General features: G+C 40.6%; 1 protein-coding gene across 2 annotated transcripts in view; it reads left to right on the plus strand.

Moving 5' to 3' along the window:
- Positions 1 to 21,079, plus strand: part of TRPC5 (transient receptor potential cation channel subfamily C member 5) — a 263,064-nt gene that overhangs the window by 183,696 nt on the left and 58,289 nt on the right. For both annotated transcript variants that reach the window (XM_084788954.1, XM_084788955.1), the window contains exons 4-5: positions 18,069 to 18,405; positions 20,404 to 20,543. In XM_084788954.1, coding sequence (XP_084645080.1) covers positions 18,069 to 18,405; positions 20,404 to 20,543 — 477 coding nt within the window. The remainder of the gene's footprint in view (positions 1 to 18,068; positions 18,406 to 20,403; positions 20,544 to 21,079) is intronic.

Here is a 21,079-nt window from a genome sequence, read left to right on the forward strand (position 1 = left end):
AAATTCACTTCCTCCCTTCCGCTGATTACTTATAACTCCCTTGTAGCCTTACACGCCAATGACTCCTGTTGCAAGACCCATAGGCTTTCTATTCAAGACTGTTATGAAAGCCAAGGACTTACTTATCTCTTACAGGAAGTAAGTATCCCATTTGGATAAAGAAGGGCTCCAAATACAATATAAAAAGTAAACTTTCTATTTCTTCTTAGACATTGGCAGAAGATGTTTGTGAAGTAACTCGTCTTAAAACTGGAAGGCTAACTTGCAGAGACAGGAGAGAAAAATGGTCACCAGCATAACTGTCACCCAAAAATTTTCCTCTAGGACGATGGGAATTTTCATGATGCCCATTACATCTAGATAATTAAGAGGTACACCCCCTCCCAACAAAAAGCTCCCCTATCTGGTGCCCTGCCATTATTTCCCCTCTTGGCACATTTTCCGCTAGCTCTTTTCTCTTTCAATTAAATCATTCACTTTATGATTTTAGAAAGACCTTAGTTCTTGAACTGATTCTCCCTTCATTTTAGGTAACTCCCAGATAGGCAGAAACACACCAACACACACATCACAAATAAGCATGCAATACACCTGTTTGATGTTTGTTTGATTGGATTCTGTTCATCAAACCACATGGCCTTGCAAACACATGCCCTACAACTGAGCTGCCCTCTCAGCCCCCTTTATTATTTAATATCAGCTAAGCCCTTCTAAACAGGAGGGGATAGAAGGCATCTCAGCCCTAAAGAAATTTAGAGTCTCATTAGGGAAACCAACCAAGCACAACTAGGAACAAAAATAACATACTCATTGGTCGTCCACGGTTGCTACAGGAACTTAGAGAATGCAGACATCAGCACACACTGGAATGTTTATGAAACCTTCACATCTTTCAAGATGGAGTCACAGGCCATTCATGCGCCACACAAGGACAGAGAATCTGAAGAGTAAACAAAATCATGAACTGGGGCCTGGCTAGAGATTCTTTCTCTTGCCCTCCCCCCAGCCCCTCACCCCCTGCCACACACCACACCTCTAACCTATAGAGTTTAGGCCCAAAGCGTTCAACAGCTTGATTCACAGTGAGTCCTCTACTGCCAATCCCTTCTCAGCCCAAACGACCCTGTTATCTTTCCTGTCCCCACACCCCCACTTCTAACTGTAAATGCACTTCAGTCTTTTCCTCAGCAACCCACAGGCCTAGAAAAGCAAACACTAACAAGAAAAAGACAAATACAGATAATAAATGAATCAATATTCTAATGAACATTCATGATGTGCCAGGCACAGAACTATATTCTATATGTCCTCATTGCTACTGAAAATAAATTTGAAAGAATTTACTATGTGCCCAGCAAACAAGCAAGATCTTAAGAACTTTCATATGTAGAGTCTCATACAGCAGCTCGGAGACAATTATACAAATAAAGAGACTGAGACATGAAAACGGAAAAGAATTTGTCCAAGAACATACTGTTAAGAAGCAGCAAAACCAGTGTTTGACTTCAGGCTTGTCTCACTCAGCACCAACAAACTAGGGACTGTTTAGTATTGTGATTATCACATGGCCAGAAAACAAGTATATTTTTGATGCTGTAGGCCACATTTTCTCTTGTGATATTCGCCTCTGCCACCCTAATACAAAAGCCACCTTAGGTAGCATGTAATGAAATAAGCACAGCTTTATTTCCACAAACCTTACTCTAAAAAGAAGTAATCATAACAGGCTATATTTGGTCCATAGGATTTTATAGTCTGATGACCCCTAAATTAGAGTATTAAGAGTGTGATGAGGCTAGCTTTGGTTTAAAGACCCAGATCTTACCACTTAGACAAGCCTCATTACAATTTCTTTATCAGTATGACTAAAATAACGTATCCTCTTGGAGTCAACATTGGAAGAATTAAGAATGAAAGAAATGGATAATTGTAAAGCACCTGGCCCATAGTAAAGTTTTCAGGAATTCACCACTATTCAAAGTCCACCCTAGGGCTGCAGGATTAAGTAAGTGATAGAGCATTTGCCTGGTATCCAAGAGTTTCACTGGCATGGGGAAGGGTGAAGGTTGGTGGAGATAGTCCACCACAAGACTAGACTCTAGAAGGAAGGAAAAGGACTTGGGTTAGAATACTTCTGTCTCTCTTTAAAACCAAGCCACCAAGGGCCTAGTGGTCCCAATACACAGCAGAAATGATCACTCCCATGGAATTCCAGATAACCAGATGCTCTCTTCAGCTTCAGAAACACAATGGTCCCTTGTAAAGTTACCTTTATGTTTCAGTCAGTTAAAAAGTTTCCTGACCTCCTTGTGGTTTCTGTTCCTCCCCAGGAATCCCATCCTGAGAGGCAGGAGTCTGATTGTTACAATGTTAGGATTCTGCTTCAGGAGTTAGATTCTAGCAGCAGGAGTGCTGATGCGTGCATCCCAATTAGGATACTGTAAATTCTAGACCACCTAGGTTCTTAATAAACATTGCCAGCTTAAGTGAAGTGCTCTTTTTGGTATAGCCTAGACAGAAAGATTCTGTGTTTGTGTTGTTGTTGTTGTTGTTTGTTTTGTTTGGGGGGTTGTTTTACTTTGTTTTCAGTGCTGAGGACTCAGATTAAGGCCTTGTGCATGCTGAGTAGGAGCCCTGCTCCTCAGCCACATCCTCAAACTGGAAAATGATTTCTTAGAAGCCTTCCAAGCAATAAAAATCCCTCCTCTCTGTACCAAAGATAGAGAATATGGCTGACCAAAAAAGTGGAGAAGTGAGTAAGGTGGCTGGGAGGACAGAACAGCAAAGGTCACACTGTCCCTGGGTTGCATTAAACACACAGGAGCCACAGTCCATTGCTGTCTTATGATTCTGCAAAGTAGGCCAATAGAGCCACTCTGCAACTTGCCTGTTTCCTTAAACTTAAGCAGGGCATACTTAGATTTGTTAAGGAAAGGTGACAGGGAAATTTTCCTAAGGAAGGGAAGGTTTCCAATAGACAGATGCCCCCAAGTTTCTACTTTGTGTGAAAAACCCACTCGTCCAATGCTTCATCCAGCTTTAAAAGCAGCCCTGAGATACCCAAGCTTGTCAAGCCATCTTTCCTGCCATCCTGATTTGCCAGTCTCTCACAACAAAAGCTTCTGTCATCTACCAAGAGGCCCTCCAGCCTCTATGATGTAGCTTGCGTAACAATCCAGTTTTCCATTTTAGAATTCAATTATTAAAAGTTTTTTTCCCATTGGATCTGACTACAATAGAGTGTGCTGACTCCAATTGGATGTACTTTTCCAATACAATAGCACTGTTGTACCCCACTATCTTTTCTCTCTCTTGCAAACACCATCAATCTCCTTTCCAGAATTCAAAGCCAATAATGAGCATAACAGGACACATCGGCAGAATGTACAGAAGAACTGATAATGGAAGCAAGCATGATGCATACAAATTCTAAGAATGACTGCATGATCACTTCAATACTACATATACAGGAAGCAATAATTCCCCATCTATTTCATAAAAACAATAATGATGAAAATAGCTACCCTTTATTGATTGAAGGACTCATTTAATCCTCATAATAACCCATGATTTAAAAAATAAGCGTTTCTTAGTTGCCTGGCAACTGAATTACTTCCCCCCATCCTCATAGTGATACTAATGTATGGGTTGCTTTATAATCCTCATTTTGCAGATAGGGAAACTGAGGGCCAGAAACATTAAGTAACTTGCCCAAGGTCATCCTGCAAAGAGGCTGTCATTTGAATCTCAGGTTTGTCTGTCTAATTATAAAGACTATGCCCTTAACTCTGCAATATTATCATTAGAAGCATCCTTTAGTCCTACAACTTGTATTATTCTGTCATGTAATCAAAGATACCTATCCATCTGCCCAGTGTTGAGAACATTGCAAAGCACTTCCCATCCGTGATCTGTATGATTGTCGTAACAGTCCTATGAGGAAGAAAAAAATCACTGTTAGACAGAAAAAAATTCTCAAATCCAAAGACTTCTTTTGAGTTCCACCACAAATCAGAGGGCAAGTCAGACTAAAGAGTCAATAGAGATGCCGCACCCCTTAGGACAGGTTGTCCTAATAAATCCATGCATGTCAAGTTCAAAATATAAGTCAAGCTACATTTAATACAGGTAACCTATAAAACATCCCAGCTTAGCTACACCATACACTGTAGAATATCTGTCCATCACTTCCAGTTGTGACCACAGGACGAACTGGCAGCTGTGATTCACCGCCACTGTACAGCATCATAAGAACTTCAGAGCACATAGGGACTGCTCCACAAATATTGAAACTTTAAATCCATAGTATGCTTTCTATTGACTATGTCCAGCCTTCACACTGTCCTAAAGGTACAAATCTATAAATTAGACCTTTATACTTTTTATGAAGTTTTTGTTGCTACAAGCCCTCAGTCTGTAGCCCAGGTTAGCCTCAAACTTATTGAACTCATGGCAAACTTCCTGCTGCAGTCTCCTGAGTGCTGGGATTATAGGAATGAACCATCACACCTACCTTGCAGAGTTACAAACTGAGGACTTCCAATACATTTGTTACAGATCACTATTTTCTAGTTATTTGAAATTTGTAGTTAAGTGGGCAGCCTGCATTTGCGTATGTTAAGTCTGGCAAATCTAATGATGAGTGTTGCCCGACACTGAGAATTGGCTGACCTATGGTACAAAGTGTAAGCATGTTATTAATCTAAAAGTCAACAAACTTAGAACTCCAATACACATCTGGTCCTGGGAGAGAGACAGGAATGGGGCTGATATGGGGCTTGTCACCACTGGACCTCTTACATCTTCCCAGCATGGGGCTATCGCAGCCCTCAAAGATCAACCAGCTGTCTAGGACATTCCACCATAATCAGTTAGAATTTTGGTTCTCAGCAGATTCCCCACCTCCTGCTGGGTTTGTGGTATTAGTTTGACCACTGCTTTACAGCTCTCCGCTTTGGTATGTTTATCCTTCAAAGTCCCCTTCCAGCTTCCTGAGTTCAGCCAGTTGAATTGCAATTCCCAGGTGACCTGACCCTGACCATGTGCCCTATATGAATTTTTACATGGCTTTACTCAACTATGAGGCCCTGCTTTTCCTTTGCTTTCACCTAGTGTGCCACTGGACCCTTCCCTGATGAGAAACTTTTCAATACAGGTTTCCCTTCTCTTCCAGAAGGTTGTTTCAGAGAAGGAAGAAACCCCCCACCGCCCTCTGTAGCCATCTCATGTCTAGAGAAAGCATTGTATAGGGCAGCTGTTCTCAAAATGTGTCTCATGATCCCTTTGGGGTCACATATCAAATATCTTGCATATCAAATATTTACATTATGTTTCATAGAAGTAGGAAAATTGCAGTTATGAAGTAGCAATGAAAATAATTTATGGTTCCACCACATGCGTAACTGTATTAAAGGGCTGCAGCATAAGGAAGGGTGAGAGCCACTGCAATAGGGAGTAATTCAACTGTTCTACTTCCGTCCAGAGTCCATCTACCATAGCCAACACAAGAGAATTCGAGCATGTGTAAGGGAACCATTGCGTCGATACTAAGCACTGTATGTAATATTCTTAAACAAAAATGTGCAATTATTTTCAAATGAAAAGTATGTGTTTGGAGATAGTTTTAAGCTTCCAGCCCGACTTTCCAGCCTTCAAGTCACATTAGTGGGAATCAGGTCTAAGTAGACATTGGAAGTGGTTCCCCCCCCCCCCATTGACATTCTGTTGTGAACCTGCATCTATTTTTTTCCTTTAAACTAGCAGCCCAACTTCAGAGTCAATTCTACAAGCTCATGGCCACAACACAACAGGCTTCGTATGAAATGTCTCAGTAATGCTAGAATAAGAAGGCATCTCCTTTTGGCATAAAATTTACTGCAAATTTGTGACTTATATGATAAATACAAAAGTGCCCCCCCCAAAAAAGAACACATGTACAGTGTAAGGACCACTTCCCAAACTTCCTACTAAATGTACTGGTTGGTATCAGATGTCTGATGCCTTGGTGGTAGTAAAAGGACGTGTTGAATACAAACTCACTGCTGTGTTGAAGGAAAAACAGTGGTTCTCAACCTGTGAGTTGTGACTCCTTTGAAGTTGAACAACCTTTTCATAGGGGTCGCCTATGATCATCAGAAAACCCAGATGTTTACAGTATGATTCACAACAGTGGCAAAATTACAGTTATGAAGTAGCAATGAAACAATTTTGTGGTTGGAGTTCACCACAACATGAGGAACTGTATTAAAGGATCATAGTCTTAGGAAGATTGGCCTAGAATGTATTTCTCACTCTACATTTTCATTGATTGCCTTATTGAGCCCAGCTTTATTGGTAACTACAAAACAAAGACAAGTCATTGTATTTTGGATCATTTCCACTGAGCTGGTTTTCAAACATATCCTTGGTTCACAAACTCTCTTTTGCAAAGCTGACCTCTGATACAAAGGAAATCTGGCCCATTTCAGTGTGTAGCCACTTACTGATGAAAAGTGATTCTTAAAAGATCAACAGGCTTTAAAAAAATTATATAGAAAGGTTCTTACCTCTGATCTAATTGTAACTGAGAGCCACTAACCTGTGTCTTCCCCACTAGAGAAGGGGACCATTCATTCTCCCCTGTCAAATCTTAGTATTTTCAAGATGAACTACACAAAGAAATATTTGTATCTGCTATAAACTCTCTGGCTTGAAATCATTTGTTTTATAAATATGCAAAGATAATCCATTGTAGTAACTTCAGAGAAGAGTAGGCTCTGTGCAGCCAGAAATTGATTGGATTCTCCTCTTCCTCAGAGACCCAGATCTTCATGTGCTCAAGTCTCCTACATAAAGTTACATAGTATTTGCATATTATAGCATATACTTTAAATTACCCTCAGTCTGCTAATAATACTGAACATGATGTATGGGCTACTTAATAGTCGTTAGGCTGAATGTTTATGGAATAACAAGAAAAAAGTTTACACATGTTCATGTGTGTGTGTGTGTGTATGTGTGTGTGTGTGTGTGTGTGTGTGTGTGTGTGTGTGTGTGTGTGTGTGTGTGTTCCTTTGTAGGTTGAAAGTTGAATCAGGGAATGCAAACAAGCTTCTGGCTATTCAACAAATGTCAAGGAAACCTTTCTTCTGGTATCTTCTATTGTACTTTTGTACATTGTCCATGATATAAAATAATCTAGAAATAGCCAGTGAGATTGCTCAGTGTGGGACCAATAGTTTTTACATAGATAGAAGTTTGGTCTTTTCTTTCTTTCTTCCTTCCTTCCTTCCTTCCTTCCTTCTTTCCTTCCTTTCTTCCTCCCTTCCATCCATCCCTCCCTCCCTCCCTCCCTTCCTTCCTTCCTTCCTTGCCTTCTTACAAGCTCTGTGGCAGGCCACAGGATGGAACAAGGAGATGCCATTTATTCCTAATGGAGCCCCTGCAAGTGCCATGCCTGCTAGCTTGATCTGTCTCACAACCTGGGTCACTTCTCAAAAGCCCACTGACTCCAGGTCCTCTGCTCCTACAAGGAACGTCCCCCTCACTCTTCAGATAGTGAAAACTGAAGACCCAAAGAACTCTGTCCCTAACTTTTTCTTCTTCAATGAATGCTTGTTACAGTGTGAAACACAGTAGGTATTGAAATGTAAGTTGTGGATACTACTATTACTTGATCTCTCTGAGCCTCAATTACTTTATCTGTAACCAGCTACAATAATAGGAGCATCTGCCTAGGTTTTTTAAAAGTAGCTTTACCACCACTTCCGATGGACTTCCATCTTCATGAGTCTGTTATACACTGAAAATATCTCATGTTAGAACTGCTGTACACCCTAGTTTAGAACCCATCCACTGAAGAGAATCATTGTCTTTTCTTCCTGCTCCTGCCACTTCCCATTATCACCAAAGAGGATCAGATGATGTACACCTAGCCAAAGAAAAAGTTCATATTTGTATTTCATTTTGTTCATTCTTTTATTCATTTTTGTTCTTGGAGGAACTGTCTCACTCTTTGATCCTAGCTGGCATGGAAGTCACTAATCCAGTGGTTCTCAACATCCTTTTATACACTTCTTCCTGGTTACAGTTCTCTTTCCACTAATATATACTGACCGTCTGTCAGATGACCATGTTGTTGGGATTGCTTCGTTATAAATAGAGCATCTCGACTCTTTCATGCTATTTGCTTGCTAAGCACTTTTTACTGTGTCTTGCTGTGATGTTGATTGCCAACTCTTGGAAGAGCACACACCAGAAGCAAAGGCCCAGTGCACTCACAGCTGACTTGTACTAGAAACAGTAGCCCTACCAACACAAAGAAGCCTCACGGTGTATGCAGCAGTTGCTTACCCAGCAGCCTGTGTCACTGCCACCCCAAAACATGGAGGCAGGCGAAGAGAACACAGACAGAGTGAGCAGTAGGCAAGTGAAGCTGTTTCCTGATTACAAAAAGAACCTGGTTAACACTATTGGCCAGTTTCTGCCACACACATGAAGCAACCATCCATGCTGCCTAAGCACTAGCCTGCACAGTATTTTGAGACAAAAGAGAAAAAAATAGTATATTTTCAGAAATGCCATTATAGTTTGTGAGTGTTGTTCATTAGTCACACATTAGTGTAGAGTGGATGCATGATGCCCTATGACCCCAGTAATTCCTGCCAGTGAGTAGACAACCCAGCGCCATCCCTCATCCATAGCACTCATCAGCATTGCCTCCACGGCCTGTTGCATCTTAGTGTGCATTGTGTTTCTTAGGTTTTTCCTGGACCACAGGAAACAAATGTGTCTTAATAGCATGGAAGATGAGAGAAGTAAAGGGCATTAAAATAGAAATGTGTAGTTTGGGGTAAGATAGGAAAACTTGTGTCCTAATTAATTTCAAAGCAACTGCTCTTAGGCAAAGTGCCCTTAAGGGGAGTCTAATAAGAGCAACTTTCTGGGCACTTCTGGCTTAAATTCTCTTCATTACTGGAACTCCTGAGAAATATGACCTGTGGATTAGTTTTGCACAATGTCCTATTCTCACAGTGACTTTAAATTAAACTAGGTATTTATTGAACTACCTCACACTGGTTTTCTTTGTTTTCCCAAGTAAGCTATTGCTCTTGCTGTTAGATCTTAACTAAGTGTAAATTATAAATGTGCATTGAATACTTTACAGCCCCTGTTGGCAAAGTAGCAGTAAGTATGTGAAGTGCATACCTTGTGTCAGTAAGAGACAGTCCCATGTAGTCTTCCACTGTGTCTGGGGAATTGTGCTACGTGTACTCACTGACATCATCACTGTTTTGTTTTTTTTGCAAGAAACCTGCTCAAGATACCGGTCTATGCTCTACATTTTACAAAAGGAATAAATCTTAGTAAATTTTACAAAGAAATAAATTACTTTTATAGGCCCAATATTTGGTATATTTTTGAGAGGCTGTTAATCTTATAGTGAATGATGAAGTTAAACTGAAGCAGCTGTCTGCCCGGACTGTGACATCTATTTTCTCACTACAGTTTATCCTGTTAATAAGGTTTGAAACCTCAAAGCCTAAGGATGATATTTAGAAGTTCTCTTTCTCTCTCTCCCTGTACATCTCATTCCCTCTTCGTCCCTCCCCTTGCCTGTGCTCCCCCTCTCTTCTCCTCTCTAGACAAAACAGAATGGGGCACTCTGTAGGGAATGCTGAGATCATTATTGTGGTTTATTCATTCATGCCCTAGTCATTCAATATGCACCACTGGACGTAAACTGTGTTATCTAGTATTTCAATTGGTTATAATATTTTAAATTAAAAAAAAAGAAAAAGTGATATAAAAAAAAGAGAAAAAATACAGTTCCTCATGTTGTGGTGACCCCCCCGACCATAAAACTATTCAACCTCCCCAAAGGGGTCATGACCCACAGGTTGAGAACCACTGCACTAATATAACTGAGGCTGGCTTCAAATGCACAGCAACAACATTTTACATCTGAAGTGCAATTTATATTGACTTCATATTGCTTTTTTACCGTGAGAAGTCCAAGCATCACAAATGAGGGACCACCTGTAGGTATAAACTGCTTTTAAAACTACCCAAAGCACAGGAAATGCTGTGCATATTCTGTCCCCGACTAGTATGACCACTGTCACAGCAATGCCTTGAGGGACTACAGAATTTAGATGAAAAGAGAAATGGTGTCTGTGCTTTGGAGGACTTGGCAGGGACATGTGCCGTATGAGTTATGTGCTTGGGTGGCCAAGAGAAATGACCTTCTAACAGTTGGTCATTTGAGTCGGAATTTTAGAGGAGAGAAGGGGGGGGCGGGAAATCATCCCATATTGTTAAGTGCCATAAACGTCACAAAGCATGTTGAGATAGAAATGGTGTGTATGAACATGTTCCTCCCTCAGCAGCTTAATAAGCTACTTATAAAGGCCAAGTCCTGGGCTCTGGAGAGAGCAAGTACAACATGGGGACAAGCAGGAAGATGCAAAGTGATCTGGGCTTAACGGAGGAAGGACATGTCACCCATGGCTGGGGAAATCAAGGAAGGTTTCCAGAAGGAAGTGGCATACTATGGTTTCATGATTTTTCTCCAGCCTTTCCTTAGGACTTTAGTGCCTGCTGACTATTTCCTGCTTCTGGATATCCTATGCTGTTTCCTTTTCATACAACATAGATCTTCCTTTTTTTTTTTTTTTTTTTTACTGAATATTCTAAGTTCCCAACGTGGGCAACCCATGACAAAAGCTATGAGATTCTCCTGAAGCCATTATAGGGATCCAAAGTGAATGAATGCCTGCCTTTCATTCTAGCCCTTTCTCTTAGGAAATGGTAATGGGAGATAAAATATGCGTGGGCCTTTCTCTAACCTTTACTTGGCAAAATAATCCTTGTATTTGGAGAGGGGATAGCTTTGCTGTATGGGAGCTAAGCACCTGAGACCTAACCTGTGGGCCCTCAGGGTGGCTCATGTGAGCATTTGGGCACACAGGTGGTTGTCCTGTTACTAGTGTCATAGTAATTAGGCTCTTGCAAGCTAAAAGTCACCGCAAGTCTCTCAGGTCCTACTCCTCCTGCAAGCACTAGTCAGCCCTTGGCTGGTGTATGTATGAAGACTTAGTGAAAGGCTCATATGCGTCCCTTGCAATTAGCAAATCAAATTCTGTTGTGCTGTAAGGTCAGCAGGTAAATGAGCCATTAAAGCCAGCTGATTATTTAGACAGCTGTAGAAACAAAAGCTGTCCATGACAGTCTTGGCGAGGGGCTAGGGAGGTGGTTCTCACTTTATAAATAAAGCTGGAATTTTGAGAGAAAAAAAAAAACAGGGAACTTGATAGTTTTCTGAGAAAGGGATAAGCTCTTGTCAGTGCTGCTTTGCATCATAAAAGCAACTACATCTTGCCACTTAAAGCAGCAACTCTCAAGCAGTGGGTCGCAACCCCTTGGGAACCAAGGACCCTTTCACATACCCTGCATATCAGCTATTTATATTACAGTTCATAACAGTAGCAAAAGCAGAGTTATGAAGTAGCAATACCAATCTTATGGCTGAGGGTCACCACAACATGAGGAACAGTATTTAAGGGCCACAGGATTAGGGTGTTGGAGAACTATTGCCTTAAAGCATGGCGTAAGGGCTGGTGTGGTGGCTCAGAAGGTAAAGCTCGTGTCATGCAAGCTTGGCCGCGTGGGTTTGATCCCCAGAACTCATGTAAAGGTGCAAGGAGACAACTGATTCCACAACATTGTACTCTGACAACACATGTGCTGGTAAAAATTAAATGTAAAAAAAAAAAAAAAAAAAAAGGAGAAGCAGCAGCTTAAGCCAGGCACACACTCACAACTATAGTCCTAGCACATGAGAAACTGCTCAAATTGATGAGTTCAAGCCGGCTTGAGCTCCATGGTGGGACCCTATCTGAACAATGCAAAGAACCCAAAAGAACTTAAGGTCAAAGGGGGAAAGCCAAGACTTTCTAAGAGTTCTGTAGTGTATGTCAACACATGTATAACAACATGTGTGAGCCTTGCCTGAAGTTGTTGGGGAATGAAGTATTTTAAAAGGCCAGGGGACAATGGCAGTGAGGGCCAAAACACATTAGTGCAGAAAAGATTTGGACAGATCAGAAAGATGGGTCCCCTGCAAATCTGACATCAGGCTAGGTCACACAGCTAAGCTTCTTGGTACCTTTTCTATGTCCTCGGGTAGGCCTGTCTGTTTTCACCTCTCCTAGATGCTAGGCAGGAGCCTGATCATTTCTGAGCTTTACTAACAGGCAGGTTCCTTAACTGGCTAGTGTAAGATGCTAACTGGAAACTGGTGGCAGTATTTAAATGCTTCATATACTGTCACATCCTGTACATGTGAGTAAAACTTCAATGCTTCTCCCACAGCAGTGTGTGTTATGGGCATTTCAATGTCTACAAGCAAGGTGTGAAGAAATCCAGCTTTCTGTTCCTCAGGCCATACTACCCATGGATTGTTTGTGAGCTTCCCCCACAAACTTGAGTATCAGTTCTGGCTGTACCTCCTACCAACAAATGTACCTTAGCATCAATGTCATCATTTGTAAAGTGAATATGATCCTAATATGATATCTGCTATTACTGTGAACTGATACATGCGAAATCTTGGTATCTGGCACTTTATAGGAGCTCAGCACACGACAATACACCTATGCTAAGAGGTTTCCTAGTGGTGGTTCCTAGAAGAATTATCTTGGCTACCTGACATTGCTTCCTTCATATACTAAGGAATGATGACTTTGGAAAGAGGGTTCCATGATTAGTCTGGCAACAGAAAGATATTTACTTAATCATCCATTTAAAAAATAATGTGTTCTCAAGCTCGCAGCAGCTGTGGTTGCCTACCTAAGTCCCTGCACACAAAATCAAACCAACCACTTTCTAGCATAAGTGAGGGGGGGTGGAGACTCGTGTGGCCCCACCCCTACCTGAGGAGCTATTGGCAGTTGATGGCTACCAGGGAAGGGAGAGTCAGTTTTCTTCACTAGTTTGGCTCCTGCCGATGACCTCACACCCTTGGTCATCCAGGCTGTACTAATTGGGCTTTGGGCTCTGAGTTATGAGAGAGGAAGAAAGAGACAGATGGAGGGGAATTGGTCGGGCAGGAATAGGGGACAAATAAAAACCAAACACATTGTGCATATGTATGAAACTGTCAAAGAATAAATAAACTATTTTTTAAATATGCATTCAGCATCAATCTTATGTCAGGCATATTACAAAGTAGTGGAGATCTAATGAAGACTAAAGCACATTCTAAATACAGCAAGCTATTCAGCAGCTCATGCGCTGCTTCTACTTCATTTTGATTTGTTTTGTTTTTTAAAATTGGGTTTTGTTTATTTCTTTTGATACTTCCTAAGCAAAAGAATTGGGGAAGAGCTGTACCATTTCCTCCAATTCTCACACATGACACATTTAAAAGTCACAGAACACTTTCAGAGTGGCAGAGTTGGGACTTCTGAAAATCCACTCTTACAAAATAGCACCAAGACCTTGAGAATCTCTTTAAAAATCAACTTTTTTTTTTCAAAACTCTAGAAATGAGCCAAAAGCTTCCAGCAATCAGAGACAAATTTGAGTCAACTAGCTGAATATTGGGAAGAATAGCAAGTTCTGCAGTATTTTAACATGCCCTATTCCCATCCTCCTTTACCCAGCCCACAGTAACATCGAAAGCCAAAATCCCTGTTGCCACAGTATCTGTGAAAAGTCAACACCTGCTGCTACCCACTGGAGTGAGCAGAGCGGTTTTAAATCACTCCAAATAAACCCATCCCTAGAGAACTGTCAGTGCATGGCTGTCAGGTAACTCTGTAAAAAGAAGTGTCTGTCACAGGGCTTCTCTTCCTACACCTGACTCACTGTCAACAGCCCTTTTACAAGGGCATTATAGGAAACATAAGCTACATTTAACAACATCTAGGCTGCCTGAGGCAGACCAGTGTAGTTGGGGAAAATAATAGAATAAACAATAAAAGCAATGTGAATGCAACAACATATCAAAAGGATTCTACACCTAGCGGAATGGAATGTATCCCCAGAATGTGTAAGTAATTCAACATAAAAATCAATCAAGGTAATGTAGTAGTGAAGGGAAGAGTAAAACCCACAAGATCATGGTGGTTGACACAGAAAAGCACTTGACAAAATCCAACGATCTTTCGTGGTCTAAACATGTGAAACATAAGTAGAAAAAAAAAAGTCCTCAAGCAGATAAAAGCTATCTATAGAAAACTATAAAAGGCCCTGTGCCCTAATATCTGAATTAGGACAAATGTGTTTGCCCCCACTACTTCAATTAATCACATTACTGGAGATAGTAGTTAGTTCCGTTAGGTAAGAAGAACAACTAAGGAAGGAAGAATTTAAACTCTATTCATGAATGACATGATCTGGTATCCAAAATCCTAAGGAATAAACAACAACAACACAACTATTAGTTCTAATAAGTGACATGAGTAAGACTGCAACTTAATGTGAACCATCAGCTTCTTTCTCTTTTTATGTTATTTTCTTCTCCCTTCTTTATGCAGCCCATTGTTCTGCTATTGTCTACTGGGAGCCTTTTTTATTTTTTTCATTCTGTAGAATACAGATTGTCTCAATTTATGAATCATGTCTAAAAGCCCATTAGTGCTATAACTCTTGATAGTTTCTATGCACTATCACTAAAGAATCCGAAACTAAGCTTGAAAGAAAATAGCACCAAAGTAATAAAGTGCTAGCCAATAGAATTACTGAAGCAAGTATAAAACTGGTAAACTGAAAACTTTCAGACATTGTTGTAAGGAAATAAAGACCAAATAAATGGAAAGCAATTTCAGACTGATTAACTTAAAATTTTAATAACGTTCAAAAGTATGAAACTAGTAAGTAGCAGAGCCAGGAGTTGAACCAATATAGTTTATAAAGTGCTATAATCTAAACTACTGTTAATTGCACTTTATACTCATCTCTGGGCTTTACTGACAGGCAGGTCTCTTAAGTGGCTAATACAACCACGCTAACCTCAAACTCGTAACCGTATTTAAATAGCTTTATACTACCACTTCCTAAATACGTAAGTACAACTTTAATGCCTGTCCCACAGCAGTATGGGATATGTGTATTTCAATCAGTGTGGCAAGGTCTATAAGCAAGATGTGAAGAAATTCTTTCTGTGTTTCTCAGGCCATACTACCCACGAATTGTCAGAGAACATAGTGTTTGTGAGCTTACCCCATAGACTCTGCCATACTTGGGAATCAGTTATAACTCTGCCTCCTACCAAGAAATATACCTCAGTATCATTGCCATCATCTTTCAAATGAATATATCAGTATTCTATTCTAGAAAGTCTTATACAAACCTGCAAACATGTACGCCTGTGTGTACATACTTATGCTGCTTATGTTGCCCCGTTGCTCTTAATACTAGTCTACACTAGATCCTTTTGATGTGCTTTTTAATGCCCCCCGTTCTCCAGCCTTATCTCTTGTTATTGACAGCCTCACAGACCAAGCTGCAACCACACTAAGACTGCTCCCGAGATGAGCCACGCACTTCTCCACCTCTCTCCATGTCATTAGTTACGTCATCCTCTTTGTTTTTGTTGTTTACTCTGATTCTCTTTCTTCTCCTGTATCTAGCTGTCTCATATACATCTTTTAATACTCCCCTCAGGTACTACCCCATGCAGAAAGCCCGGTTTGTGTTCCCTTTAATGTTTTGTCCATACCTCTTCCAGTTCCTTACAACACCGTTGTAAAACTGTCTTTTGGAGGGGTCCTTCCTTGCACATTGATATTGTTGGCCATCAGAAAACAGTCCCCATTTCCTCCCTGATTGCTTGAGGATAGCCACCATAATGAATGACACAGTAACTGTGAAGACCGGGAAATTCACAACCGAATGACACATGAATAACCATGAAGACCAGGAAATCCATGACCAAGCAACTACCTCAGAAGAAACAAATAGTCATCTATGTCCTGCACTCTGGGAAGACAAAATGACTGAAGACGGAAATTTGGCTACACTTCATCAAAAGACATAAGGCCGTACCAGACCTCATTGTTGCATTTGGACTCAGAACCCATTAGACAACTGGCCTTGGCGTCATTCCTTCAGTTATGCAAATAGAATGAAGCCTAAACACAGACTTGCAAGACATGGTCTATTTGAGAAAAAAAAAGAATAAAACAGTGAAAGGAACACAAGATCATATTGAAGGTTGGGGGAACAAGGCTTACAAAGGTCAACATTAAAACTGGCAAAAGGCAAGAGAACTAAAGATTCTGAGGTGACTTGATCTGCTATTGAGGCACATTTCTGAGGAGAAGACTAATAAACTGTAAAATAAAAAAAAAAATCCCGCTCTTTTATACAGCTGTGTTCCTCACTAGACTTAATACTCTCAGTGGCTTTTCTCCATTGCATCCAAAGATAGAGCTTTACCTTTCATCCTCCCGATACCTTCTGGACTTCCTTGGCACAGTCTGTGATGCCAGAGATGAGAAGTAAAAGGGATCTATATGATTTGCTCATGGATTTGTAGAGAGGAGTTATGAGAACCTAATACAAACATATTTGAGTAAAGTGAGGTTATCTGATAAAACTAAGTTTGTAAATTAGAAAATATTTTTGGTATATTTTGTGTGTATGAGGGATTTTTTCCTTTGTATATGTGCTACGTGGGTGCCTGTGCCCACAGAGGTGAGAAGAGTGCACTGGATCGCCTGGAACTGGAGTGTTTCAAAAGATTGTGAGCTGCCATATGGGTACTTGGAACTGAACCCCAGTCCTCTACAAGAGCAACATGTGTTCTTAAATGCTAAGCCATCTCTCTTCATTCATAGAGATTATTTTTCATAATTTTCATCTACTTTAAACCTTAAAACATATGTTGGCTTAAACACAATAGAACTTTCTCACACATGTAATGGTTCAAGATTTAAAAGAAAATATTCTTGGTCAGCAGGATAGTTCTCTTCCTCCTGGATATTAAGGGACATGGACTCACAAAAGCCCCCCCCCCCCCAACGGGATAAAGCCACAAAGGAACACACATGGAAAAGTCCTATGGGCCAATCCCAGAACTGTCACATACTATTTCTCTTCCTGTTCCATTAATGAGAACCTAGTCTACCCACGGGGTAAACTAAGGAGAAGAATGGTTCTGTTGAGAATTTCTGCTCATGGTAAATATAATAGTAAAGTTGGGATAGTTTGCCTTAGGTGTTGGGTAAAAGATGGAAGAGGTTTCTGTTCTTTATACTAGTGTTCTACATAGTGTAGCTATGTTAATCTGTCCCCCAGGAAGCTTGAATAGTCAAATGTAGGCAGTATTTCAAATCATGGTTGACAGCTGAGCTCCCTATTGAGTCACTTACCAGGAAGTAGCAGCTGGAGGGTGACTTGCATAGCTGATTATTCCTTAATTATTAATCACTGACACTTTGTAAATTGCCTTAAGTCAAATCCCAGCTGGGTTCGTATACAATATTACAGTGTTGGCCCCCAAATATTTTTCTTGTGTTGTATGTCTAGGCAAGAAAGGGTATTAAATAGATAACAAAGTAGCAACCTGATGTATTGCAAACCAGCCAAGTAATACTCAAAACAAAATGGGAAAAAGACAGGATCAAAAAGAGAACTAATTTCCATTTCAGCACATAGCCACAGGCACAGTTTCTTCTCTGGCAGTTTGTGTTTCCCCAAACCAACTCTATACTTGATGGTGACCTCCTGTACCAACTGTACACTTGATGGTGACCTCATGTAGGCTAAAGGAATGAATAGAAGTAAATCAGTCTGAAATTTAAAAATCCTCCTGAGTCTCAGCTGAGAGGCATGTATATTCCCAGGAAAATTTAGAAAACTGATGTACAGGCTCTATCCCTTCACACCTTAGGGAGTCTCAGCCCCTCGGGAATGGACCTGGAAACCTAGATTTTTTTTTCGTGCACTTTTAGTAATTCTCGTTCTCCTTTGTGGATTAGTTACATAACAGCCTCTTGCTGGAGAACACTGGCTAGAAGTATAATGAACGCTGGCTTTTCCTGGACATCTTAGGTGCCTAACTTGTTCTTTTCTTTTCGTAGTTTGTCGCTCAGCCAAACTGCCAACAACTGCTTGCCACCCTATGGTATGACGGCTTCCCTGGATGGCGGAGAAAACACTGGGTAGTCAAGCTTCTGACGTGCATGACCATTGGGTTCCTGTTTCCTATGCTGTCCATAGCCTATCTGATCTCACCCAGAAGCAACCTGGGGTTGTTCATCAAGAAACCCTTTATCAAGTTCATATGCCACACAGCATCCTATCTGACCTTCCTCTTCATGCTTCTCCTGGCTTCTCAACATATCGTCAGAACAGACCTCCATGTACAAGGACCACCCCCAACTGTTGTGGAATGGATGATACTGCCTTGGGTTCTAGGTGAGTGAAACAGACCAACAATAACGACTCGACTGCCTTCGAGTCCTACGTAAAAAAATATACTGGAATATGTACCCAGAGTAGCTCTGAGCTAGGACCCCTCCAGGAGGCCTTTGTTCAGAATCTAAGAATTGTTTCCTTCTGCCCTAGGTTCTGAGCACTTAGTTATGTGTGGGCCACTCTAAACCAGACATGTTCTCAGGGTTTGCATCTGTTCCTGTAATGTCTTCTAGGATGGAAAAAATGGCTGTTGGCTCGTTTAGGGAAGAAAGCTTTGTGTCAGTACAGGTTTCAGGTAAACTAGACAAGGTAGACATTCTATTTAAAATGTTCTTTCCTATAGGCAGGAAGCACGTGGATCTGCTGAATTCTTGTATTTTGTGTCCACTTCATATAATCCTAGCACCCGGTCAGGTTCCAGGTACTGTGTGGACACTGATCCCACAGTCAGCAGAAAAACCTGGCAAATTCACACTGACTGTGGTCAAAGCTGGTCTACCTGTGCTCTCTAGAAATAATTTAACAACACTATGAACCCTAAGCTAGCATTTTGAACATTACTTGGGATTTTATCAGAGACATTTTAAGTCCTACACTGGACCTAGGCATTAGCATCCCTAAGTGCTGTTCATATGTAAAGTCTGGGAAGTGATGGCCTTGATCACAACCATATACTTTTCCTGAAACATTTCTGTTATCAGGCAAAATTACACACACACACACACACACACACACACACACACACACACACACACACAATCAGAGGAGAACAGAAAAAGTGGGATCCTAAATTACCATATTTGGGGCTGCAACGCCTAGTTTCAGCACTTACATCTGGCAATGTGGTCCCTGGTCAGTACCTCAAACCCCATGTAGAGCTTATCTCCTGAGCACCCAGTGAAAAGTAAAGACCACAGAATAATATTGATGAAGTCAATTTACTACACTCCAAAATGAGAAGAATGTAGAATCTGGTGCCTAACATTGCAGTAGCTAAACTAAAGTTTAACTCAAAATTGCAGCATCCTCCAATTAAGAAGGACAAAGTGGACAGTAAATATTTTAGGAAGTACTTATCATCATGAGCCACCAGGGAAATGAAAATTAAAACTACTTTGAAATTTTATCACATCCTAGTCAGAATGGCTATCATCAAAAAAGTAAGTGATGTCAGATGTGAGGAAAGATGAAGCCTCATTCACTGCTGGTGGGAGACTTCTGCAGGCAATGTGGAAATGAATGTGGTAGTTTCTCATAAGACTGTGCTATTCCTGGATCAGGTAACCAAATATCCTCCCATAGAGACATTTGCACTTCTGTGTTTATTGCTGCACTAAGACAATAGCAAGGAAATGCCTAGATGCCTATAAACAAATGAATGGATAATGAAGACAGGGTACATATACACAATGATTATTTATTCAGTTGAAAATAATAAAATTATGAAATATACAGGGAAATGGATTGATCTGGAAAATATTATATTGATCAAGTTTGCCTAGACTGCAGATGCTTGCCTTTAACACTTCTATAAACATATGAGTGTGAGTGTAATGTAGGCCATAAAAATAGAAAGAAGGCCATGTGATAGAGAAAAGAGGTACAGAGGAAGAAGAAATAGAATGTATGTAACATGAAAGCAGAAAAGAGGCTACCAGGAGTGTGGAAGAATAAAGGAAGGAGAAGAGAGATAGAGGAGAAAAGCAAATTATGAGTTATGTATCAAGCTGCCATAGTGAAACCTAATACTTTGTGTGCAAATTTTGAAAACTAAAAATGAGGAGTGCCCAGAACAGTGAAAGGCACACAAGGCTTGACAAATTGAAAACTGGGAGATAAGGTAGCCAAGAAAAGAGAGGTGAGTAATCTCCAGCTCTTAGAGTCTTCCCACTGAGCCCAGTTCGTTCATGAACCTCATCTTTACTCATTTGGCAACTTCTATTGTGATGCTTAAATTAGCATTGATAAAGAAATAATTGTTTTGCCTCCGTTCTTCAGGTTTCATTTGGGGGGAGATAAAAGAAATGTGGGATGGTGGTTTCACCGAATACATTCATGATTGGTGGAACTTAATGGACTTTGCAATGAACTCCCTCTACCTGGCAACTATTTCCTTGAAGATCGTGGCCTATGTCAAGGTAAAATGGAATGCCTAGCAGTTTTCTTCCCCAATTATTTTGGTTGTGTTATGTCGATAAACTTTTGCACTGGGAACAAGAAAAGTTTATGGGAAAAACCAATGAGTGTCTCGTTCACATTAGAAAACACTGGAGAGATTCTTCCAATAGTCTGTAGTAGTATCTACTTAAGCAAATCTAGTGAAGAACAAAGTTTTTTGGAGGAATCCTTCAGTTTCTCAGACTCTCAGGGTAAAGACGTCTTCAGCTTCAGTGCTTTAACATTCCTTCAAAAAGATGGCACACTGATACTCACACAGGGCAGGGACAGAAAAGTCACTAAGTTTATCACCTCCAAAAAGCCTCTTAACTGTTATCACTTTTGTAAAATCAGTTATTGTAGATTTGATTAATATTTTCCCGTGCTAGAGTCATTGGTAATCCCTTCTCCCTGCAGAGTCACATAGTACAAAACTGCTTGCTCTCTGTACTATAGGTAGCATCAGCTCTCCTTTACCTTCTGAGTCATTATTTCACAATGCCGAACATCCCCACTT

Source organism: Acomys minous (assembly GCF_964271855.1).
Source record: "Acomys minous genome assembly, chromosome: 7".
Taxonomy (NCBI): Eukaryota; Metazoa; Chordata; class Mammalia; order Rodentia; family Muridae; genus Acomys; species Acomys minous.